The following is a 27,061-nucleotide window of genomic DNA, read 5'->3' as shown; positions in this document are numbered from 1 at the left end:
TTTGACGCTTATCGTCTCTAAATTGACTAGCCCTAATCTACGGGCGTTACATTATCACTTTTAACTATTCACAAAATATTATTTGGATTGTTTAAGTTGAACTAAAATTTATATTTAAGTTGACCTTGTAATGTTATATTTAAATTAACAATTTAAGTATTTTATCCAAAATATTCAAAAGTTGTAACTTTAAAATGATAATGGTTTAAATACAACAACATTTTAAAATTAATAAATAAACTATAATATATTAAAATTTAAAGACATAACATTATAAATAAAAGTAAATATATTATTTTAATATTCAAATTTAGTTTATATATGATTACACTTTAGGTTTGATATTTATTTAACCTTATTAATCTACTTATAATCATTATTAGAAAGAAAGTGAAAAGTCATGGGAGTTTCAATTGTTTAAATGACTTCTGTCTGTGAGTTTTTTTTTTGGAATGGGGACTTCCCTAATGAGGGTTTCCGGGCAGCTTTCGCGCACCGACTAATCCCTCACTGCAAACATGAGGCTTTGCTTCATACTCTGGAGTCATTGTAAGCGAACCACCATGACCACAAGGGTTAAGTGGTGTCACGATTTGAACATGGGTCAATATGTTATCCACCATACATTCCACATACCTTACCAAGTCACCACAACCCAAATGGTTGACTTTTATCTGCGAGTTACTCATGAATAAAATTAAATATAATATATATTTTAATGTTATTTATAGTTGTTGTTATTGTTAGTTAATTTTTTTTAAATTTATTTGTTTAACGTTTTAATTTTTATCATTGTACTTATTTAACATATCAGACATTGTTTTTTTCTTTTAAAAGTAACAATATAATCATTTATATAGTGTTCTTTTTAATTATTGTTATTGTAACTTATTTTAAGCTAGTTATTTGAAAACTTTTAATTATATAAATATCTTTAGGAAATATTTAGTTAATTTGAGATTACAATTTAGTTTTTACATTTAGCACTACAATTTCTCACTTTTAACTATTTACAAAATATACTTTGGATTTTTTAAGGTAAACTAAAATTTATATTTAAGTTGACTATGTAATGTTATATTTAAAATTAACAACTTAAGTATATTATCCAAACTATTCAAAACTTGCAGCTTTAAAATGATAATGGTTATATACAACAACATATTAGAACTAATAAATTAAGTATAATATATTAAAAGCTAAAGTCATAACTTTATAAGTAGAAGTAAATATATTATTTTAATATAGAAATTTAGTTTATATATGATTACACTTTAGTTTTGAAATTTAGTTTATATATGATTACACTTTAAGTTAAACATAACTTATAATCATTATTAGAAAGAAACTGAAAAGTTGTGGGAGTTTTAAATGAATGTGGTGAAAGAAAAAATGTTTCATTTATAAGTATACTAGGCGATCATCCGCACATTGCGCAGAATAAAAATCTAGAGTTTTTTTTGCCTATACCGCCTGATAATAGTAAGACATTAGATATTACTCTTATATTATTTCGGGTTGTGCAGGGTGGGTAGTTCGGGCTGCTTTCAGTGTGGTCGAACTGGGCATGTGAGCAGGGACTGTACAGCTACTACCACCACCACTACAACATCTGATCTAATTTGCTTTCAGTGCAATCAGAGGGGCCACAAGTGGTCCCAATGTCCAAGCTTGGTAGCAGTAGTACAGGTGGCAGCACCCATTCCTGCTACATTGAGGATTACCGATGGTCGTCAAGGCAATGCTGAGGTGCCAATGGCGAAAAGCAGAGCCTTCCAGTTGACAGCAGAAGAGGCACGTGTAAATCCCGATGTTGTTACGGGTATGTATCTTCCCCTTATCTCTTTATTTATATTGATTATTATTTATGTTTGCGTGTTTTGGTTATATGATCGATACTTGTGAACGGTATATCTGCTATGGTACTGTTTGATTCGGGTGCCACCCGATCGTTTGTGTTGCTCGCGCTTAGCAATCAATTTGTAAGAGCTGCAAGAGAGCTGGATTGTCCACTTGATGTAGAGATACCATATAACAAGATCGTCAGGGTTGCTAGGGTTCACCGTGGATGTATTCTACAATTATTTGACGAACAGTTTTTAGTAGAACGAGTTTTGATTCCCCTGCGTGGGAATAAGGTTATAGTGGGTATGGATTGGTTGAGCCCTAATGGGGTTGTGTGTAACATCCAAAATTTCAAACCAATTTCAACTTTTAAAACATGTCAAGTTCATCAATATATTACAACTTTATTTTCAAAACATTGATTATCAGAGTCTTTTCCCAGAAACATGACATAATAAGAGGAGCGGTACGATCATGCCTTGGCCTTGCCGCGATCCCCTGAGGTACCTGAAACAATAAACTGAAACTGTAAGCCCGAAAACTTAGTGAGATACCCCAAAATACCGATACACATACAGTTCACATAGCGATATCAGCATTGGCATAATATATCAATAAAACAGAACAACATGCACTGGGTCCACAGCTTTACAAGCTGGACTACCCCTGGGCCCTTAGTACGAGTCTGGAATGCCTACCAGGCCCTCAACTCGTATCTGGAATGCCATCGAGCCCTCAGTACGAGTCTGGAATGCCTACCGGGCCCTCAGCTCGTATCTAGAATGCTCTCGAGTCCTCAGTATGAGTCTGGAATGCCTACCGGGCCCTCAGCTCATATCTGGAATACTCTCGGGTTTGTTGGCTACCGCACGAATCAGTACAACCTCAACCCACCACACATAGCATGTTGACATGTAACAGATAAATGCACATACAGGTAATCAATCAGTATCATAGGCAGTCCTGCAGATCTACCCGACTAGCATATCAACTGGCATACATTACTAACTCAACTCAACATATCAATGACTACTAGGATATCAAATCCAATGGGCCGGCCTTGGTGCCTTAGACCCCTTAGTATAGTGAGGATAACTCACCTTGCAACACCGACTCACAGAAATAAGCTCCAACCCTCAGGTCCCTGTCACGAACTCCACCACCTATATTTATCACGAATTGTATACGTAAGTTTCTGATCCTTCTAGAACTGTCCTCAAGAGTCAAAGGGTCAACATGGGTCAATGGTCAAAGTCAACAGTCAAGGTCAACAGTCCATGTTGACCTGACTCGCCGAGTTCCCTCGGCTACTCGCCAAGTTTTCTTGGCTTCCGGTGCACTCGCCGAGTCATCGAGTGACTCTTCGAGTTTCCGTCGTTTCTCGACTGAATTCTAAAGCCACTCGTCGGGTTTCCTAAACGAAACTCGACGGGTACGCATACGTGCATAACTTTGGGGAAATTCATCCGACTCACCGAGTTCCATGATGATCTTCATCGGACTCGCCGAGTTGTTCATCCAACTCGTGGAGTTCACGGCTTTCTTCATCAGACTCGTCGAGTCATCCTTGTGACTCGTTGAGTCCGTGCGGTCGTTTTTCCATACAGACTTATTTTGAGCCACGCAGTGGCTCAAATTCATAGATCTAGGTTTCTATGGCATACTTATCACGTAAAGTCACAAACTTTACGTACATGCATTGATTTTAAGGCTCTAAATGACAAATCTAAGCTATTAATGGGGCTTTATGCCCAAGAGGGACCTCATGCATGATCAATTCTGTGTCTTTATGTTGCTAGAGCTTGGAGAGGGTTCATATCTGAAGTTACAACTTTAGATCCAACTCATTGTTCAACTTATCAACCCTTCAGGTCCATAGAAAACCCTAGAACTTCATAAAAAGGAAACTCACACAAGAGATGGTGATTTAGGATACCTCTGGAAGATGAAAACTGAGAATAGTGCTGATTTCCCTGCCTTACTTGCTCCAACCTCCTTTTCCTTCAAGCCTTCTTCTTCCAAAATCTTCAAATCAAGCTTCACACACTCACCAAAGCACACACACTCGAATCAGACTTCTCATGGACTCTCTAAGACTATAAAGAGGCCCAAGGGAGGCTAAGGCTCCTTTAAATATGGACACAAACCCTGAGAATTAGGGTTTCACTTGCCAGCTCCTACCCGCCGAGTTCCACTAGTGGACTCGCCAAGTCAGTCACTTAATTTGCGATCCAAGCCTGCTGCTACTCGACGAGTAGGGCAACCAACTCGTCGAGTAGGGCCAAAATCAAGAAACTATAATTGAACAATACCTGAGAATCAGGGCGTTACACTGTGATTGATTGTGAGCAGCAGCTAGTGAGGGTTCGCACTCCTAGTGGGGGATGGTTAGTGATCCGGGGCGAGAGACCACATCGCGGACCGATTCTATGTTCAGCAGCGAGGGCGAGGTGCCACCTTCAGCAGGGTTACGCAGGATACGTCGCCTATGTCATGGATACCCATGATAAGGGTAAGGCAATAGTAGATGATATGTTGGTAGTGCGAGAGTATCCGGGCGTGTTCCCGGAGGATTTACCTGGGATACCTCAAGAGAGACGGGTTGAGTTTAAGATTGACCTGGTCCCTGGTGCGGCTCTGATAGCCAAGGCACCATATCGGTTGGCTCCTCCCGAGATGCAGGAGATGTCTACGCAGCTGCAAGAACTGGTAGACAAGGGTTTTATCAGGCCGAACAGTTCACCATGGGGAGACCCGATCCTGTTTGTGAAGAAGAAGGACAAGTCACATCGCATGTACATAGACTACCGGGAGCTGAACAAGGTAATGGTGAAGAATCGTTACCCACTTCCGAAGATAGATGATTTGTTTGACCAACTTCAGGGAGCATCTTGGTTCTCCAAGATTGATTTACGGTTAGGGTATCACCAGACGCGATTCAGGGACGATGATGTGCAGAAGACCGCTTTTAGGACTCACTATGGTCATTATGAGTTTGTGGTGATGCCGTTTCGGCTCAACAATGCTCCAGCCGCGTTCATGGACCTCATGAACCGCATGTGTAGACCGATCTTGGTTTACTCCATGACTCAAGAGCAGTATGAGGAGCACCTAAGGGAGGTGCTGGAGACACTGAGGAGAGAGAGACTTTTTGCGAAGTTCTCCAAGTGTGAGTTCTGGTTGCGCAAGGTGCAGATCCTTGGTCCTTGTCAACCAGAAGGGTATTCTGGTCGATCCGGCCAAGATAGAGGTCATGATGTAGTGGGAGATTCTAAGGCCTCCAACTGAGATTCGTAGTTTCCTTGGTCTGACAGGGTATCATAGGAGATTCATTCAGTATTACTACAAGATTGCAGTTCCTTTGATCCGACAGACCAAGAAGTCAGTGGTTTTCCGTTGGGGGCCTGAGTAGCAGGCAGCCTTCGAGACCCTCAGATAGCGGTTATGCAAGGCACCGATTCAGACCTTGCAAGAGGGATTTGATGTCTCCATAGTCTATTATGATGCTTCGTTCACAGGCATGGGAGCAATGTTGATGCAGCGGGTTTATGTGATAGCTTATTCTACGAGACAGCTGAAGCCTTGTCATGCTAACTATCCGATGCACGATTTAGAGTTGGGGGTTGTGGTATTTGCCCTCAAGAATTGGTGACACTACCTCTATGGGGTTTTTTGTACCATTTATATGGACCACAAGAGTTTGAGCTACCTCATGGTTGTAACGCCCGCAGATCTGGACTAGTCAACTTAGAGGCAATAGGGGTCGAAAACGACTTTTTGACAAAAGATTATTAATTCTAAATAATCTTAACCAAGTTTTAGAATATGTCACAAGGTTTCTGTACATATAAAGAACACCAGAATCCGAGTTATAACGAAGAAGTTATGACTCGTCGAAGTTTCGCGACGGAACCGGGACGACACTGGAAAGCGTAAACAGGGAATTTACGATAGAGAGAGATTTATCCTTAGAGATCTAAACGAAAGTCGTAGAGTACGTTAAACTAGGAGCATCCATAAAAAGAACGCCCAAATATGACTTCGTATGAGGAAGTTATGATTTTTCGAAGTTTCGGCTTAGTAGTTTACAACACAAAATTCGAATATTAGATCGAGCGGTTTTTAGCTGACACAACCTAAAAGAGAATCAAAGATCTCGTTAATAATAGCGTAATGATAAAAAGACAGACGAAAACGGATGTCAGATGAAGAAGTTATGAATTTTAACGGACCAATCCTGTCCCGGCCCGTTAATAATATAACTTTTAAAATAAAGTCAAAATTAGCCGACAGAGTCTAAATGAAAGTTGTAGAGTGTGTTCCCGCCTATGCGTGGATATAATGAACATCAAAAACGGAGCTCGTATGCTAAAGATACGGATTTTATAAGTTAAGTGTGCAATTTGCGAAGCCTGATGCAATGATGATGATGTGGCATGATCTGGATCGTCACTTGCTAATCATGCCCCACTTTCGATGGATGACGCGTAGCCCTTCGCATATGCCCAACGTTCGTGTACGAGTACGCCTCGCGTACGAAGGGCTTACACTCCCTGTTCTATCCTTGCTCGGCCCACAAGCAGCCACGTCGCACCAAGATACTTCGGACATGTATCTTCGGTGTACGCCTAACGTGCTTGAAACTACGCCCAGCATAGTGTGATCCCTCGCAGCTATAAAAAGAGGCCAAGGGCAGCCTCATTCTTCACTCCAAAATTCTCTCTCTCTCTCTCTCTCTCTACAATCTTTCTCTCTCTAACCCATTTTAACCCCCCAAAACCCTAGGTAAAACCCCTAGCACCCGAGGGAATCCCCGAGGCTCCCGGAGTCCCGAGAAAAAGGGTCTTTCGGTTTCGAAACGCTGATCCGAGCAAAGCCCAGTTTTCTTTAAAATCCGTTGTAGGTAAGCTACGCTTACTCAATTTTTAATATAGCTTTCAAATAATTATAGTAATGTTATTAGGTCCTTAAAATAATTATTTGGGCTATTATTATGAGTTATATAAGTATCGTTTAATGCTTATATAATAGTAATAATAGTCAGACTATTAATTTGTCGTGGTTATCGTTAGACTAAACCCTAGTGGTATTGATACTAGGTTTTATCGAAGGAAAATTGTTTTCAAAGTATCGAAGCACTGTCCGAGTGCTGAGTCGCCACCTTTCAGGTGAGTGCATAGTCCCTTTCATGAACATGATTTTAATATAAGTATTGATTGAAGTATTAATTATATGTTTATGTGCGAGTTAATTGATGTTGCCTGAAATACGTGTTAAAGAACATACATGATTATATATGATTATTTAGGATAAAGAGTAGACCTAAATTAATTATGAGGAATATCGGGTAGTATTTTCTTACGAGTACAAGTGAGTTATACTTATAGAATAGAGCTTTGGTATATGTCATTTATCCGAGAGCATGGATTAGACACAATCATTGTCCCTAGTCCGAGAGTATGGATTGGACATAGTCAACTGTCATTAATTCGGGAGTATGGGTTAAGACATAGTTAGTTGTCCTTAGTCCGGGAGTATGGATTAAGACATAGTCATTCGTCCTTAGTCCGAGAGTATGGATTAGGCATAATCCTTCGTCATTAATCCGAGATTATGGATTAGTCATTCATCTCTAGTCTGAGAGTATGGATTAGGCATAACCATTCGTCATTAATCCGAGAGTATGGATTAGTCATTCGTCCCTATTCCGAGAGTATGGATTAGGCATAACCATTCCTTATTAAGCTAAGAGTATGGATTAGGTAAAGCCGTTCATTTCTAATCCGGGAGTATGGATTAGGTAAAACGGTTAATCTTAGGTTTGAGAGTATGGATAGTCTCGTTGTGAGGATCGACGGGGTGGGATAAGAGTTGCTTATACATATATGGTGAAATTGTATATTTTGTGAGTTCTAAATTATATATATGATATAACATTGTGGGATTGAAATCCATATGTACTCACTAGGTTTCCCAACCTGACCCACTCAGTTTATTTATATCACAGGTGTTGATATGAAGTCACATTACACAGAGAGATTAAGGAGATATAAATCACTAGTAATAATGAATGTAAGTTCTGTTTATGCTTATGTTTCTGTATTGACGATGACATCCCAAATGTTTTAAAATGAATAAAAATACTTTTATTCAGAAATGCTTTGATAACGTATTTATCATGTTTTACTGGGAACAAATTTCGCAATTTTTTTTATTAAAAGAGGTACTCTGATTTTTATAAAGCATAAACGAAATCGGTCTATTCTGGCCGTGAAAATAGGGATGTCACAATGGATCAGCAAAATCTGAATATGAGGCAGTGTCGGTGGTTAGATGTGGTGAATGACTACGATTGTGATATCCTTTACCACCTGGGCAAGGCCAACGTAGTGGCCGACACCCTGATCCGCAAGGCGGTAGTGGACCCAATCCGAGACATCTATTTAAGGATGATAGTGATTACTCCATTGTTGGAGCAGATCTGAGAGGCACAGGTTGAGGGCCTGAATGAGGAGCACCGGAAGTGCGAATGGATTATAGGATAGGTGGCCCCCTTTGATTATGACAGTCGTGGGTTGTTGATCATGCATGGGAGGGTTTGGGTACCGTAATGGGGCGGAGTATGGGAGATACTGTGACATCCCCATTTTCACGGCCAGAAAATACCGATTTTGTTTATGCTTTATAAAAATCAGAGTACTTCTTTTTCATAAAAATGTTGCGGAATTTGTTCCCAGAAAAACATGATAAATACGTTATTAAAACATTTTCAGAGAAACGTATTTTATTCATTTCAAAACATTTGGGATGTCATCGTTAATACAGAAACATAAGCATAAACAGAACTTACATTTATTTACACTAATGATCTACATCTCTTTAAATCGCTTAGTGTAAAGTGACTTCGTATCAACACCTGTGATATAAATAAATTGAGTGGGTTAGGTTGGGAAACCTGGTGAGTCCATAGGGTTTTCAACCCACAATAATATAATTATTATGTTTAATCAAACAATCAACCCAATTACCCATCCCCATTATCTTCTTTACTCTTTAAGGATTTAACCTAAGAGTCATCTATCCTTCATTCGTTTATTCCGAAGTCCCTTACTTCCAGGGTTATAGGACTGGCACTAAATCCATAGCTGCCGATGTTCGTTCATAAAGCACTAATTCCATAGCTGCTATAGTCTATTCATCGGGTACTAAATCCATAGCTACCAGTGCTCAACAGGTACTAAGTCCATAGCTACCAATTCCTACAGGTACTAAATCCATAGCTACCAGTGTCTAACTAATAGGTACTAAGTCCATAGCTACCAATTCCCAACAGGTACTAAATCCATAGCTACCAACGTCTAACAGGTACTAAGTCCATAGCTACCGGTGTTTGTCCCATAGGCACTAAGTCTATAGCTGCCAATAGGGCTGTAAACGAACTGAACGTTCGGCGAACCGTTCGTGAACTGTTCGGCGGGAAGTTCGTTTATGTTCGTTTATTTAATAAATGAACGAACATGAACAAAAATTATCGTTCGTTTAGTTAAATGAACGAACATGAACAATGGTCTCGTTCGTTCATTTATGTTCGTGAACGTTCGTTTATGATGTTCATTTATGTTCGTTTATGTTCGTTCGTTTAAGTTTATTTATGTTCATCTATATTCAATTATTTTTTATTATATTGCTATATTATATGTTCGTTTATGTTCATATATGTTCAATTGTGTTTTTTTATCTTTGTTCGTTTATGTTTGTTCGTTTATGTTCGTTTAGCATGTTCACGAACATAAATGAACAAACATGAACAAAGTAATTTGTTAAACAAACGAACATGAACAAGAAAATCTCGTTCGTTTATCTGCTCGTGTTCGTTTGTTGTTCGGCTAACTTAAACGAACGAACATGAACACGACCTTGTTCGTGTTCGTTTGGTTCGTTTATAGCCCTAGCTGCCAATGTATACTCACGTCATCTTCTATCTCTCATCATTCATCTACCTATCATCATACCCAACATATTCGTATATATAAAATACGTATACAATTTAAATCCTTTAAAACATGTATAAAACGTTCATCCAGCATAGACAGCAAGTATTCAGATAATATGCACACATAGCACGTAGTTTATATAAAATGATTCATATCTATGTGTAAGATGAAAGGGACTATGCACTCACAACACGTAAATTATATAATAAATACTTCATATCTATGTGTAAGATGAAAGGGACCATGCACTCACAACACGTAAATTATATAATAAATACTTTATATCTATGTGTAAGATGAAAGGGACCATGCACTCACAACACGTAAATTATATAATAAATACTTCATATCTATGTGTAAGATGAAAGGGACCATGCACTCACAACACGTAAATTATATAATAAATACTTCATATCTATGTGTAAGATGAAAGGGACCATGCACTCACAACATGTAAATTATATAATAAATACTTCATATCTATGTGTAAGATGAAAGGGACCATGCACTCACCTGATAGGTGGTGACTCAGCACTCGGACAGCGCTTCGATACTCTCAAAACAATTTCCTTCGATAAAACCTAGTATCAATACCACTAGGGTTTAGTCTAACGATAACCGCGACAAACTAATAGTCTGACTATTATTATTATTATATAAGCGTTAAATAACACTCAATATAACTCATAATAATAGCCCAAATATTCATTATAAGTTCCTAATAATGTTACTATATTAAAACATAAGCTATACTAAAGATAGCGTAGGCATAGCTCACTTACAACAGGTTTTTCTCGAAAACCGGGCTTCGCTGGAGCAGCGTTTTCGAGCCGAAAGACCCTTTTTCTCGGGACTCCGGGAGCCTCGGGGCTTCCTTCGGGTGCTAGGGGTTTACCTAGGCTTTTAGGGGGGTTAGGGGGCTAGAGAGAGAGTCTAGAGAGAGAAAGAATAGTTTAGGAAGGTGTGAAGAATGAGGGAACCCGACACCTCTATTTATAGGGGTGCTGAATGGCCTACTCGCCGAGTAGGGGGGACCTACTCGCTGAGTTGGTCCATGTGGTGGCCTTCTGGTGGTGCCACGTGTCCAATTCTGGTGGTGCCACGTCACCCCTATCGCGTATCAGCCTTCAAACTTAGAAAAATCATAACTTTCGCATACGAGCTCCGTTTTTGACGTTATTTATATCCACGCGTAGGTAAAATCAAGATCTACAACTTTCGTTTAGACTCCGTCGGCTAATTTTTGACCGATCTCAAATTTAAAAGCAGGAGGCGTTTAGACTGTTAAATGACCGCGAAGAATTTATAACTCCTTCATACGGACTCCGTTTTTGTCTGTATTTTTACCGTTGAGTTCCTATTAATGAGATCTTCAACTCTCATTTAGGTCACGTAAGCCAAAAACCGCTTGAACTAAAATTCGAGTTTCGGGCTGTATACTGCTAAGCCGAATATTAGAAAAATCATAACTTCTTCATACGAAGTCAGATTTGGGCGTTCTTTTTATGGATTTTCTTGGTTTAACATATTCTACGACTTTATTTTAGATCACTAAGGCTAAAAAGTCCTCCATCGTAAATTCACTATTTACGCTTCCCGGTGCCGTGCCGGTTCCGTCGCGAAACTTCGACGGGCCATAACTTCTTCGTTATAACTCGGATTTCGACGTTCTTTATATGTACGGAAACCTTGTGACATATTATACAACTTGGTTAAGATTATTTATTCTAAATAATCTTTTTTCGAAAAGTCATTTTCGACCCCTATTGCCTTTAAATTGACTAGCCCGGATCTACGGGCATTACAGATACTGATGGATGAGGCCTACAAGTCCAAGTTCTCTATCATCCCTGGGCGACAAAGATGTACGGAGATCTTCGACCTGATTACCGGTGGCCCTGCATGAAGCGGGATGTAGCATGGTACGTAGAGAGATGCCAGACCTATAGGAAAGTCAAGGCAGAGCACCAGAGGCCTAACGTCAAGATGCATTCATTAGACATCCCCGTGTAGAAATTCGAGGACATTAATATGGATTTTATCACTAAGCTTCCTAGGACCGCACGTGGGGTTGATGCGATTTGGGTCATCGTGGATTAGTTGACCAAGAGCGCCCACTTCATACCGATCCAGGAGAGCATCTCGGCCAAGAAGTTGGTCGGGATTTATGTGCGAGAGGTAGTGGCACGACATGGAGTGCATGTCTCAGTGGTGTCAGACCGAGATGTGTATTTTACTTCTAGATTTTGGAAGTGGTTTCACGACGAGATGGTTACTCGTCTCCATTTCACCACCGCTTTCCACCCACAGACGGACGGACAGAGCGAGAGGATGATTCAGACTCTCAAGTACACGCTTTGTGCATGTGTTTTGGATTTCGGTGGTAGTTGGGATACGTATCTTCTGTTAGCGGAATTTTCGTATAACAACAGTCACCACGCTAGTATAGACCGGCCTCCCTTCGAGATGCTCTACGGTAGGAAGTGGAGGACCCCAATCTTTTGGGGTGAGGTCGGTCAGAGGGTCATGGGGAGTACGAAAGTAGTACTCAAGATTACAGAGTGAATTCAGTAGGGCCGGTGCTGGCTTCAGAGTGCTCAGAGTCGGCAGAAGAGCTACGCCGACAAGCGGCATTCGGACTTAGAGTTTCAGGAGGGCGATATGGTCCTCCTGAAGGTGTCACCCTGGAAGGGTGTCATACGGTTTCGGAAACGAGGCAAGCTAGGCCCCAGGTATATCGGTCCCTTCAGAGTTATAGCCTAGGTGTGCAAGGTAGCATACAGACTGGAGCTTCCCACCGAGCTCAGCCAAATCCACATGTTTCCCAGCTACGGAAGTGATTAGTAGATGACATGGAGATTGTACCTTTAGAGGATATCCAGGTTGATGATAACCTTAATTACATTGAGAGACCGATGGCAATTCTAGATCGCAAGACGAAGGAGCTGAGGAACAAGAGGGTCGAGCTAGTGAAGGTGTAGTGGCAGCACCGCAAGGGCTCGGAGTGGACTTGGGATCCCAAGGAGGAGATGGGGGAGCACTACCCAGAGTTTTTTTCAGACACAACAGACTTTGAGGACGAAGTTTAAGAAAAGTGGGGGAGAATTGTAACATCCCATTCCTGGTACACATTTAATTTTTTTAAGTATTTATTTTGTAAGAGCTACTCGATGAGTTGGTAGCCTTAACTCATTGAGTAGATGCCAGTTTGGACATGGGATTTAAGTGGTCTACTCGACGAGTCGAAATCCTTGACTCAACGAGAAGTTCCGTCAGGAGGAAAACCTAATCTCTAGGGTTTGCACCCAACTTAAGCATCATATCAGGTCTGCACCCCAGCCTCTATCATCTCCACATCCTACTCTCAAAACCCTAATAAGCTCTTGAGTGTTCTTAAGCTTTTTCTTGCCATTTGTGTGATTTGAAGCTAGGAGAAGGAAGGAAACCCTTGGTGATTCAAGAAGAGGCAGTAGATCCAGAGTTTGTGTTGCATTTCAGACCCTTTGGAGGTAGAAAGCTTATACATTTTAGACCCTTGTTCTACCAACTCGTCGAGTCCATATCCCTCAACTCGATGCAAATCCCTGTCTCCACTTGTCGAGCCTGGCAAGAACTCGACGGGTTCTTCTTCAATCTTACCCTCAGGGCCAACTTCATCTAACTTGCCGAGTACACAAACAAGGATAGGGTTTCGATATACTGTCTTGTGGGAGTGATAGGGATGAAGGAGGCTGGGATAACTTGTTTAAATAGGGTGCAAACCCTCAGATTTAGGGTTTCACCCAAACAGTACCTACTCGTCGAGTAAGCCACTTAAACTCTCCCGCAGCCACGACTCTACTCGAAGAGTTGGGCCATCAACTAGTCAAGTCCCAGAACAAATACAAGAAACCTTGAATTAATACATACCGGGAATCAGGTGTTACAATTAAATTAACGAAGACTAATTATGTAAATCAATATTGTTTGGACTATTGATCCATGTTGGGCTAAGTTTATGTAAATTTGTGTACGAGTTAGCCTACATGAGATATGGATCATAACCTAAGTGTCTGTGACATCCCCAATTTCACGGCCAGAAAAAGACCGATTTGTTTCTGCTTTGTTTTTAAAATCAGAGTAATCTTTTAAAGAAAACAGTTGCGGAATTTGTTCCCAAAACAAAATATGATAAGAGTTTTTCAGAGCATATCTTTAAAGAAATGTATTTTCATTATATAACAAAATCTCGGGATGTCATGTTCAATACAGACCAAAAGCATAAACAAAACAAAATAGACCTTACAACAGTTATTCATAACTATTGGCCTATAATCCAAAATCTCTCGTTATGTCAGCCAACTTATGCTCTCGTGCCATAAGCTGTAATACAAAGAAAACTGAGAGGGTCAGGCTTGGGAGTCTGGTGAGCATATAGGGTTTTCAACCCACAATAATATAATTATTATATTTAATTATCAAATAATCAATCCAATTACCCACCCCCTTTATCTCCATTTATTTAGTAAAGATTTACCCTAAGAACCGAATACCCTTCTCCCATTCATTCCTAAGAATTGCCCTAAGGAATTGGCACAAAGTCTAGTGCTGCCATGGTTCTTAGATTACCTTTGGTGAACACGCAGTTCAAAATAATTAATAAACACCTAGTTCAAGAACACCCATTGAACACACTCCGTTCAATAATACCTAATGAACACCTAGTTCAAAACACCTAATGAACACTTAGTTCCAATATTATCCAATGAACACCTAGTTCACAAACACTTAATGAACACTTAGTTCAAATACTACCCAATGAAAACCTAGTTCACAAACACCCAATGAACACTTAGTTCAAATATCCCTAGTGAACTCAATCACCTAAGGAACACAAAGTACGAAAGCTCTTAGTTCAAACCACGTGATAATAATGTATATCTCGATCCTACAAAACCACTAATATTATTAACACATATAAATCATATTTCTAAAACAATCTATCCCATCCCGTCGATCCCCACATACTAACCTTATACAATGATCTTACGAGATCTAGCCTAAGGAAATCGATATAAACAACAACTGACAAAGCTGCTTCGGAAATTCCCTAGCAGCAAACGAGGATCAATAAAGACATCAAATGAGGGGAATGGAATAAGTTTCACCACGAACCTTTGTTCGTAAAAGAAAGAACCACAAGACATTTTAAGTCAGGGGTAGTTATCTAGATAACAATGCCTAGGCGTGGTCTGACTATCATGAGGTATTATACCCCCAGACTCTACCTATCCCAGCATCGAACTTTGCCTAGCAGTGGTCTGAATACATGAGGTATTTAACCCCCAGACGCACCCTATCCAGCAATATAACACCAAACATACCTAGCAGTGGTCTATTACCGACACACTTTACTAGGCAGTCTACGAAGTTCCCTTAATTACTTTATGAAAGAAAACGCTGACATATGAAGCTCGGTCAATCACCTCATAAAAGAAACGCTGACTCCAAAGCTCTCTCAAAATAAAAGTATGGGGAAATACTACTAGAGTACTCCCGTACGCTCCCGTAACTGACACACAAAATTGTCAAACAGACTTTGTACATGATAGTACTTCTGGCACATTATAGTACTATGGTATGCGAAAGAATCGTACCCGAGAACATAATAGTACCCTAGCACAAGCAACACCCAAGACACAGAGCTTTGAAAAAGACTTCGTACATAAAATGTACTTCTGTACGTAGGACGTACTCCACCGATCATCAATCTCGCAACGCACGTACTCTTAATAAGAGACTACCCAATGTCCAAACTTAATTGAACTAAACATCCCATTTAAGTCTTAACCCATCACTAGGCAAACCTACAATACTTATAATCAATTTCCGATACTATCTTCATTTAGGAAAAAGCTAACTAGTGTATACTTAACACAAAGTTTTAAGTAATAATATCATATATATATATATATATATATATATATATATATATATATATATATATATATATATGTATGTATATATATATGTATGTATATACATCTTAACACATATTGAACCATATCTGATTCGTATGTTGTATATCATCAAATATATCTAACACGTATTTCGGACAATAACAAATACTTCACATACATATGTATATTTCATACTTTAATCAATTATTGTATTAAAATCACGTTCCTAAAAGGGACTATACACATGATACCTTATCGAATGAACACGTAATTCAAAAATACATAATCTGTACTCCCGTATCTAAAATTAACCTCTTGATCTGATCCCTACTCTTGGATCTAAAACTAATCTCTTGACCTGATCCATAATCTCGGATCTAAAACTAACCTTTTGATCTGATCCATACTCTCGGATCTAAAACTAACCTCCTGATCTGATCCATACTCTCGGATCTAAAACTAACCTCCTAATCTGGTCCATACATCCAGATCTAAAACATGTTTATCTATTTATCCTTTTATCTCATGGTCCAACCCATATTTTATCACCTACCAACGACCTCATCTACCCATGTTCTACCCAACATATTTTTTTGATACAAAATACATATATAGCTTAACTCATTAAAACTTATATAATTCATCCATTCCACAATCATCTCAAATAAACCACAATATATTATACACACACCACGTATTTCATAGCAAATTCTTAATATTTATGTGTTAGAAGAAAGTGACCACACACTCACTTGATCAGAAGATGATCAGACAGCACTACGGCTTGTAGAAGTAGTATTCTTCGGTGAAACCGGGATCACTTCACACACCGGGTTTCTCGCGGATAGAATTTCGGCTAGGAAACTCTTTTCTTCTCGGGATCTTCGGGCTTCGGGACTTGCTTCGGGTCTCGGGGTTGATACCGGGGCTTCAGGGGTACTTCTTTGCACGTAAATCGAGGTAATATGGGTGAGAGATGAGAGAATGAGCAACCAAACTCGGCTGACCCTTCAAATCTATTTATAGGGCAAAATTGGCCATTGCCACGTCGTGGGCTTAGTCGTCACTGCATGCGTCATCTCAAGTTGCATCTCGGGGACTCCTGGAGGTGTCAGAAGACCTGCCACATCATGGCACTACTTGCCACGTCGTGGTCTCTGACACAGCTTTGGGGTTCGCGCCCCGAACTTCAGAAATTCATAACTTTCGCATACGAACTTCGTTTTCGACGTTCTTCATATCGACGCGAAGGTGAGATTATGATCTACAACTCTCGTTTAGACTCCATTAGCTAATGTTGAATTTATTTTCAATATATTATAAGTATATTACTTATATATTATCTTTAGTAGGCCGGGACAGGAAAACTCCGTTCGAAATTCATAACTCCTTCATCTGAACTCCGTTTTCGTCTGTCTTTTTATCGTTGGACTACTATCGAAGAAATCTCCGACTCTCGTTTAGATCACTAAGGATAGATATCTATCTACCTTAAATTCACTATTTACGTCGCGCTGGGTCATGTCGGTTATGTCGCGAAACTTCGACAGATCATAACTTCTTCGTTATAACTCGGATTTTGGCGTTCTTTATATGCACGGAAACCTTGTGACATATACTACAACTTGGTTAAGATTAATCCTTCTAAATAATCTTTCATTAAAAAATCATTTTTGACGCCTATCATCTCTAAAATTGACTAGCCCGGATCTACGGGCGTTACAATGGATTAGGGTTTACCCATGACTTTTGGAATCCTACACTATATTTGTATTTCCCTCAGGCTAAAAATCGGACCTAATGAGTTCTAAGAGAACCCTAGCTGATTTTGGTGGTGCTTAACCTCTCTCTCAAAGTCCTCCTTTGTTCTTGGTGTTTGTGAACCATTTGAGACATCACACTTGAGGTGTTAAGCTCTTGAAATGACAAAACTACAAGCTACAATAAAGAGGTATTCTTCTAATTTGATTTTATGATGAATTTGACTTTTACAAGTTCAAACATTAAAAATATACATAAATAAGTTGTAGATTAATCCAAATACATTAAAATAACACATAACTATAAGTTTTATTGTTTTATGTGAATCCATAGGAAAATAAAATAGACACTGACACAAAATGTAGTTTTACATGAATACAAACAAGTTAAAATTTTTTATAACATTTACCATATGTTTTTATTTAGAGAAAACTAAATAGATTTGAAAAAAATACCAAAGTTTATTATGTTGATGGTTCTTTTCTATGTGTTTTTATTCGGTTCAATCAGTTTATTTTGACTGGTTTAACCGAGTTTTTCTAAAAACCGGTCAGTTCAATCCGATTTAAAAATCAACGTAAAATTAGTGATAGTTGAACTGTTCTCTCTTCCGGTTTCCGGTCCAACCGGTTCGATCGACTGACCGGTTCAAACCAGTTTTTAGAAACCGATTGATCCGACGGTCGAATAGGTTAAACTGGTTGAATTGGTCACCATATCGGTTCAACTAAAAAATCGATTTTTAAAAGATTAGTTTAACCTATTTTTATGTAAAGCAGTAAAAGACATCAATTAAATTAAAATATAAAATCTAATATAAAAAATATAATCCCATTAATATATTTCAAACTATTCCATAATATTCTAACAAACAAGCAATAATTTCCACCGAAAAAAAAAAAGAAAAACAATAGCCACCACATGCATTTGTGAAATCATTTTTTTAATCTAATATTTTTCCCTCTCAAAACCCCTTCCATCAGTCGGCAGACACAACTCATCCTCTCTCTCTCTCTGTACCGCACTTTAAATTTTCCTACCCTCTCCCCATCTCTCCCTACACTTTACTCCCTCTCCTCCCCTCCATCTTTCCCACCGATCAGAATCATGCCGCGAAGCTTCGCGCTTTGCATTGCCGTCGGAGCTGCTCTCCTCGCCATCGCCGGCGCCGAAGATCCGTACAGGTTCTTCAACTGGAATGTTACGTACGGTGATATTTATCCTCTCGGAGTCCGTCAACAGGTTCATCAATCATCTCATTGTCGATTTACTTACGTTTTTCGTGTTCTGATTCATCGATCATTGCGCTATGAAACGGATCTCGAAGTTAGATTTGCCTGATTTCAAACTGTTTGTCGTTAGATCTAAACTAGAAATCATCAATCATCAAATCAATGGCTGTTGATTTTCTAACTGTGTTTCTGTTGTGTGTGAGTGCAGGGGATTTTGATCAACGGACAGTTTCCTGGACCTGATATTCACTCTGTTACAAATGACAATCTCATTATCAATGTCTTCAACAGCTTAACTGAGCCTTTTCTTGTCTCATGGTAATTAATTACTTTTTTTAATTTTATGGAGCATAAACACTGTGCTTTTGACTGTAGCAATTCGAATTTGAATAAATATGCTAAAAAGCTCCATTGCATATTCTCATACAAAATTAAGGATTTACTATTTAGTATTCAAAGTGTTGATTATAATTTGAATAAATATGCTAAAAAACTCCATTACACATTCTCTTACAAAATCCGAGTTCAGACAAACATGCAAATATTCTGTTTTCAAAGTTAAATTATTCTCAAGAATTTCTAACTTTTTTGATTATTTTTATCAATAGACATGATCTGGTGGTAATCTAATCAATACCATAAAAAATACCACAATTTGTTTTTATTCATTTCTTATATCATATTTATTAAATATCTATTTCCATATACAACAACTTGTGCATATTATTTTCAAAGATTTGGTAGATTATGATTGCTATATTTATCACCATTAGTGTTACGTTAATTCAAATCTATTATTGAACCATATGATTTATCATAAGTGTACGTTTGTTTCCAACTTTTGACCCTTCTTTAATGGATTTGGTTAAAATCCGATCTACTCTCTGATTGTCTTTCCACAGACAAAATTTGAAGGTTTATTTTTGGTCAATCTCTAGTTATTTTTGCTATATAATTCAAGTACACCAAAAAAAAATTAAATTTTCAAATAATTCAAATAATGCCTGCCAATTAGATCCTTTTGACACAGAGTCATAAAATTGTATTGGGTCCACATAATGTAAACATTATAAATTGGCTCACATTTTAAGATAGTCATTTGTACTATTTTTCTTTAATTTGTTTTTTTCTTTTAAAAACACAAATCATCGAAAATTCAAAATAGTACTTGAAACAGGTCAGATTCGGTGCTCCCGTGTTTGCAATTGCAATCGCACGTGAAACTAACAAATTCGAATTCCGTGACTTTTTCGTCTTTCGGTAAAAAAAAAAAAAAAGCTACAATTAAATTCTCATTAGAATATGCTTCCTGTTTTTTGTACTTAATTATTTTAGGTGTTTCTTTTTTCCAATTTATTTTATTGAAAAACAAAATAACTGATTTTGTAGGAATGGAGTTCAACAAAGAAGGAATTCTTATGAAGATGGGGTATTTGGCACCACGTGTCCAATTCCACCGGGTAAAAACTTCACATATATCCTTCAAGTGAAGGATCAAATTGGAAGTTTTTACTATTTTCCCTCTTTAGCATTTCACAAAGCTGCCGGCGGTTTTGGAGGTATCCGGATTTTAAGCCGGCCTAGAATTCCGGTTCCTTTTGATGAACCGGCCGGAGATTATACAGTTCTTATCGGAGATTGGTACAAAGCTAACCACACTGTAAGTAAATACTAAATACTAAATACTAATCCTTTTCATTTGATTAAAATCTTATCTTATTCGTGATTATGAAAAGTTGCTTCGCTTATAAAAAGTCAAAACCCTAGCCCCCATCGTATTTATTTTATTTATTAATTGGCATAGGTCCTGTTTTTGCATTAACTAGGGTTTGGTTTGGTTTAGTTCTTTGGTCAACTTCTGTAGACTGCGTAACTCGCTATTACTTGGGGGAAGGGTAATTTGATTTCACGCGTTACTAAAAAAATCTCCTTACAAATATTTTCTACTAATTTTCTTTTCACTTCGTTTGGGGTTTAAAAAAAAAATCATTTTCGATGTTTGAGCTAAATTCCACTTGAATAAAATTTGATCTGATAATAGAAACAAATACATTATTAGTAAAAGTTTACAGCTATATGTTTTGGATCTTGTTTTCGTAAGTAAGTAAAACTTATGACTAATGTTTAACGCATACAAACTTGGCTACGTGTAAAGAAAGAAAGACGTAAAGATAACCACAACAAAATTTCTATAAAATTACATAAATTATTTCTACTGACATAAAGCTACGTAAAAGCTTATGATAGATTTAACAATATATGATTATATTACGTATTTTGCAAAATATGATTTTTTTCGGAATATTTTAAAAGATTGTGCCAAATTGTTATATATCATTATCAATTGGACCACATATCACTTTTGGTATTTTTGTAATCATCGAACATTGAAACGTTGAAAATAGCAAATTTATTAACACGTGACATAATTTAAGTGGACATAAAATTTATTGACCTGTAAATAAATATAAAATAAAATAAAATAATAACCAGTATGAAGTTATGAAATATGAAAGAGTAGGTCGATCGTCGGTAACCATGGTTACTATTTTGGGTTTAATAAGACTGGCCTACGACAGTCTTGTATACAGCTGGACTACCTTCACTTTTGATATATAGCAACCTTGTTGTAGCCCAAAAGACAAATTTTGGGTCCCACTACCTCAAATAGATAACAAAGCAATTAGATCCCCACCAAAGTTTCTTCTAGACAGTTGGTTCACAGCAAGATCTGAATATTATCGCACTAAATGCAATCCCAACAATATTATAACAAGTTAATACATCTATTTCCATTTCGAACAAACTTTTGTTTATTTATACTCAACTCAACGTGCTATTTATTACATATAAAAAGGTGATGTGTTTTAATGTTTTATGGATAGTGCTTTTATCTCAATAAATGTTTTTTAGGTAGGAGTAAAAAAAGTGTTGAGTTATAGTTGTCGCTTTTGCATTGTATTATAATTCACATGGGGTGTTTATTGTCGATGGCAATATATATGAAGTTGACACTATTGAGTTGCCACTATGTTGGTTCGAGTAAGTGGAACCTCACATGAGCCATGTGCAAATTTAGCTGATTGCCAAACTCCAGCCTAGACCCACACATTTTCATAGTTTTGTCACTTTTCTGCCTTGGCGTTTGTAGGTTTGTTTGTCATTCCACCGACTTAATTTTAGCATAAAAAATTCTTATTACTATCTTTTTTAAAAAAATTTATTATTATTATTATTTTTTATTATAATTCTGACCTACTCACAAAAGAATCATTTATTTTAGAGGTATTTACAATTTGGTCCAAACTTTTACTTTTTATAACTTTTTGTTTTTTCATGTTTAAAAATAGTTGTACAATAAAAATATTTATAAAAAAATTGTAAAACGGAACGCATCTGTTTAAGGCATATGTTTTTAAACTTTATAACTATTGTTTGTAATTTTCTAAATCATTTTTCTGTTTTCCAAAATCGATGACAAACATCCTTTCTTTTTTGTGGTGTTTAATTTTGTAAAAAAAAACATAAGTAGAAATTTAAATGAAAATATTTATAAAAATACTTAAATAAATGCGCTAAACATAATAAAACATAAGTAGAAATTGAAAGAAAAAAAAAAGGTTATAAAAAATTATAAGACAAACTAAGTTTGAGACAAATTTGTTTGGACAAATTTCGTAACAAAGTTCAAATATGGTCCAAAATAACAAAAAATAAATATTAGACATAATAAATAGTTAGTTAACGCATGTTTAAACTTTATAACTTCTTGTATTTGCTATATACTATGTCATAATTGGTTAAAATTTAGTATAATAAAATACGACAAAGGAGATAATTCATTGGCCAAATAGGATGTTAACCTCTTTATGTAAAATATATTAAAAGAATACCTGATGCTAAAAACTTACCAATATACCATATTAATTTAACATTATCCATAACAAATTTATTTTAATTGTTGCAGACCTTGAAAACAGTTCTAGACGGAGGTCACAAGATACCATTCCCCGATGGCATTCTCATCAACGGACGTGGCCCAGGTGGCGCCTCTTTCGCTGTCGAACAAGGTAATTATCACTTCAAAATTAAACATTTAAACCTTAATCTATAATGATTTTAAGTTTTAAACTTTGTTGTCATCATGGCAAACAGGAAAAACATACAGATTACGAATCTCAAATGTGGGACTACAAAACTCCCTCAACTTCCGAATCCAAAACCACAAAATGAAATTAGTAGAAGTAGAAGGAACACACACAGTCCAACAAACCTACTCTTCACTAGACATCCACTGTGGTCAATCCTACTCCGTACTCATCACCGCAGATCAACCCGGTCAAGACTACTACATCGTCGTCTCCTCCCGCTTCACCACCCCAATTCTCACAACCACCGGCGTCCTCCACTACGCCAACTCCGCCGGCCAACCCTCCGGCCCAATCCCCGGCGGGCCCACAATCCAAGTCGACTGGTCCTTAAACCAAGCCCGATCCATCAGAACCAATCTCACCGCTAGCGGACCCCGCCCCAACCCCCAAGGGTCATACCACTACGGTATGATAAACACCAGCCGCACCATTGTTCTTCAAAGCTCCGCCGGACAAGTTGGTGGAAAACAAAGATATGGAATCAACAGTGTCTCGTTTAAACCATCTGATGACACTCCGCTTAAACTCGCGGATTATTTCAACATCGGAGGTGTTTTCCGCGTCGGAAGCATCTCTGATAGACCCACTGGCGGCGGACTTTATACAGACACGTCGGTTATGGGAGCTGATTACAGATCTTTTGTTGAGATTGTATTTGAAAACCCTTCCGATATTGTTCTCAGTTATCACATCGATGGGTATCAGTTCTTCGTTGTCGGGTAAGTCATTGACTCTTTTTTATTTTTTGTTATGAATTAGGTCAAATATGAAATATGTTAATTTTGTTTATGAAAAAATAGAATGGATGGAGGAGAATGGACACAAGCAAGCAGGGCGGGTTACAACTTGCGAGACGGAGTTGCACGGAGTACGATCCAGGTGTACCCAAAATCATGGTCGGCGCTTTATGTTGGACTTGACAACGTGGGAATGTGGAATGTGAGGACGGAATTTTGGGCAAGACAATACCTCGGAGAACAGTTTTACTTACGTGTGTACACAAATTCAGGGTCGATTAGAGATGAGTTTCCGATTCCAAAGAATGCACGGGTGTGTGGGAAGGCTACAGGTCGCCATACACGGCCTCTTTGAGAAGGTATGAGGATTTGAGTTTAGAGATGTGTTTTTTTTTTTTTTCCTTTTTCTAGAATTAAATTTATTTTGGGTTGGGTTTATTTAATTCTTTCTTGTGGTGCTATGTTAGCACTGCTTGAAAATTAGTTTATCGGGTTCTTTTGTGTTAGTATAACTGTTTATGACCTTAACTCAAGGTCGCAATTCTTTTTTGTTTTTTTTTTTATATGAGTGTGGTGAAAGAAGGAATTCTATATTATTGTAATAAGAGAAATGGTTGTAAGAAAATTGTGATTCATGTTTATTACTTTTAACATTTTGTTTCGGTTTGGAATGTTTTTGTTGAATGTGATCGTACTTAAGTTCTAGTAAGTAATAAGATTTTATATTTGCTTAGAAACCATTCATCTATCCAATACAAGGGCATTGAATAATGAACCATTTTATTCTAAACAAGATAACCTTTGATCAAAAACTAGGATAGGATGACGACTTGGAAAAAGTTAACAACCTTACTTTTTGTTAATCAGTTGGTCTTCTCAAATTGATTGTTCCTATAAAACTGTCAAAATCTCAATCCTAATAATCACTACACCACAATGAACTTTTATGATAATTTGTCAAACTTGACAAATTATGTTTTTTTTTTCTCATAAGGTCATCTAACTTTTGCAATTAAGTTATTATTGTTAGTTTTTAACCAATTAGGTCATCTAACTTTTACAATTAAGTTATTATCGTTAGTTTTTAACCAATTTTCTGTTAACTAGTTATCTAAATTACACGAATGGTTCCCATGGTTTAAATTTCTTTTGTAATTGATCGTTATCAGTCATGTTTTAAATCACTCAATTAAAACTACCACAATCCTGAAACTCTAGGGATCAAAGTGTAACATTGTCATTACCATTAAATCTGTTTGAAACACGAAGCTTACTATTGGATTGGATTTTGTAAGCAACAGTCGAACTCGCCAATCATTCATCAAAAATCGAAGTAGATTTCGACTCCAAAAGTATATTACCAGTACAAGATCTAATCAATTGAAACATTTACATTCAACCAATTTCGATTCAATTCACTTCTCAACGTCAAAGCTTTAATTTTGACTTTAATTCGTTGACTTTTCAAATACAACCAAGTCGATAATCAAATAAACTATCATCTTCAATCCTTCGATTTCCATCATCCCTAGACCACAATACAATCGACTTTCAACACCATATAACGAATACAACACAATAAACCAGGTTATCTGACCCCACGATGTTGGACCGTGATCCCAAAACGAAACCCAGATCGGGAATGAAAACCAATTCGAACTCCATTCAGTCGACTAACATACATAACACAATGATTCGACTTTCACAAATCAAAATCAACTTCAAACTTTAACTATCGACTCTAAGCTTTCGCTTTTCACAAATTGCACCTTCGAAGTCAAAATAATCGTTGTACGTTGTTCACTCACGAAATCAAAACAATTGGATCCAAAATCAAATTGATATCAACATATCGACATTCGAAGTCAATTTCAACTCCAAATATATATATTCCCTGTTCGCTTTCAACCATCGATTATCAAAGACCTTTAAAATCATCAATTTTGACTTTCTGTGTTTGACTCTTAATTGAACTTCAAGAATAGATTCGATTTCCATTAACGTTGCCACGACATCAATATGTAAACAACAATGCTAGTCAAAATCAGATCGAATGAATCAACTCCATATTGAAACTATAGTGACCTTTTGATTCCTAACCCAAACATCGCCAAAATCAACTCCGATGCTTGACTTGATATGAAAATCAAATTAAATGAGTTAAAGAAATATATGGGCTTCGAAGTCGGATGAACAGTAAATGATTTTAGGTTATGAAATCCAATGGTATATGCTAACATTAAAGAAAAATTTGCCTATTATTTGGTTTGGTGCTTATGAAATCCAATGGTAAGCTTCGTGTTTCAACAAGATTTAATGGGGAGAATAATAACAATGTTACACTTTAGTCCCTAGAGTTTCAGGATTGTGGTAGTTTTAGTCGAGTGATTTAAAACATGGCTGATAACCACCGATTACGAAAGAAATTTAAACCATATGGGCCATTCACATAATTTAGATAACTAGTTAACGGAGGAATGGTTAAAAACTAACGATAATGACCTAACTGACATGTATAGTAAAAGTTAGATGACCTTATGAGCAACAAAAAACATAATTGGTCAAGTCGGACAAATCACAAAAGTTCGTTGTACTACATTGACATTATCCCTAGAATAATATGATCCTACGATCATCGGTACGAAAAACAAGTTGAATCGTATAATTTTTGTGTTGAATTACATTCAAGATCATGAAATCATTTGCGGGATCACTATTTAAATTGATCCCACCGTCGCTTGAAATTTTGAATTATGTTACCATGTGAGTCAATTTGATTCTGAAAAGTGTAACTCTTGAAACTACCTTCCTTGGTAAGACCCTACATCAACTCATGAAGACCATAATGGAGTGAAAATCTTGAATAATCAACTAAAGCTTACAGTTGGTCAAAACTACTAAACTACAAGATTCGACTTCTTGAAAGAGGCGAGAGTTAGAAGTAATTGTGATGGCATTGGATATTATGGAAGTACATAAATGTAGTTTTTTAGGTTGGAAAAAAACAAGAAGAGTTTTATTTTTGATAGTATTGTCATGTATTTTTATGATTGATTTTCGAATAGTTATAGAAAATGTAACTTGACTTAGACATTGTGGTTACAAAACCCAATGATCGAAAACTTTGTTTTTTGTTCTTTTTCTTCCGGCTTCTTTCTAATTTGGTGGTTTATAAAGTTCAATGGTTCAAAAAAATCTACTATTGATCAACTATCAAGTAGGTTAGTCCTGATTTTTTATGCTCATTCTTTTCTACAAGTTAATAAAATGTTTTTTCCAGGTTAATAAAATGTTTTTTTTGGATCAATTTTGACATTCTCCTCGCCTTTGGAAGTTAATGAAATGTTTTGATCAGATCAATTCCAACATTCCTCTTGACTTTGGAAGTTCATAAAATGTTTT

General features: G+C 37.2%; 1 protein-coding gene across 1 annotated transcript; it reads left to right on the top strand.

Annotated features, from left to right (window-relative positions):
* Positions 1-18,508: 18,508 nt before the first annotated feature.
* LOC145014389 (L-ascorbate oxidase homolog) lies at positions 18,509-24,310 on the top strand. Its single transcript, XM_078972762.1, has 6 exons — positions 18,509-18,781; positions 18,980-19,089; positions 20,161-20,431; positions 22,739-22,841; positions 22,927-23,641; positions 23,723-24,310. Exons 1-6 carry the CDS (start codon positions 18,647-18,649, stop codon positions 24,012-24,014), a joined length of 1,626 nt encoding a protein of 541 aa, XP_078828888.1. The 5' UTR covers positions 18,509-18,646; the 3' UTR covers positions 24,015-24,310.
* The last annotated feature ends 2,751 nt before the right edge of the window (positions 24,311-27,061 follow it).

Source organism: Lactuca saligna, chromosome 9 (genome assembly GCF_052625555.1).
Source record: "Lactuca saligna cultivar CGN05327 chromosome 9, ASM5262555v1, whole genome shotgun sequence".
Classification (NCBI taxonomy): domain Eukaryota; kingdom Viridiplantae; phylum Streptophyta; class Magnoliopsida; order Asterales; family Asteraceae; genus Lactuca; species Lactuca saligna.
This window is presented reverse-complemented; position numbering and strand designations above follow the sequence as displayed.

Coding starts and splice junctions, on each gene's coding strand:
- LOC145014389 (XM_078972762.1), top strand. CDS start 18,647: ATGCCGCGAAGCTTCGCGCTTTGCATTGCCGTCGGAGCTGCTCTCCTC. Junction 19,090..20,160: donor GAGCCTTTTCTTGTCTCATG/GTAATTAATTAC, acceptor CTGATTTTGTAG/GAATGGAGTTCAACAAAGAA. Junction 20,432..22,738: donor GGTACAAAGCTAACCACACT/GTAAGTAAATAC, acceptor TAATTGTTGCAG/ACCTTGAAAACAGTTCTAGA.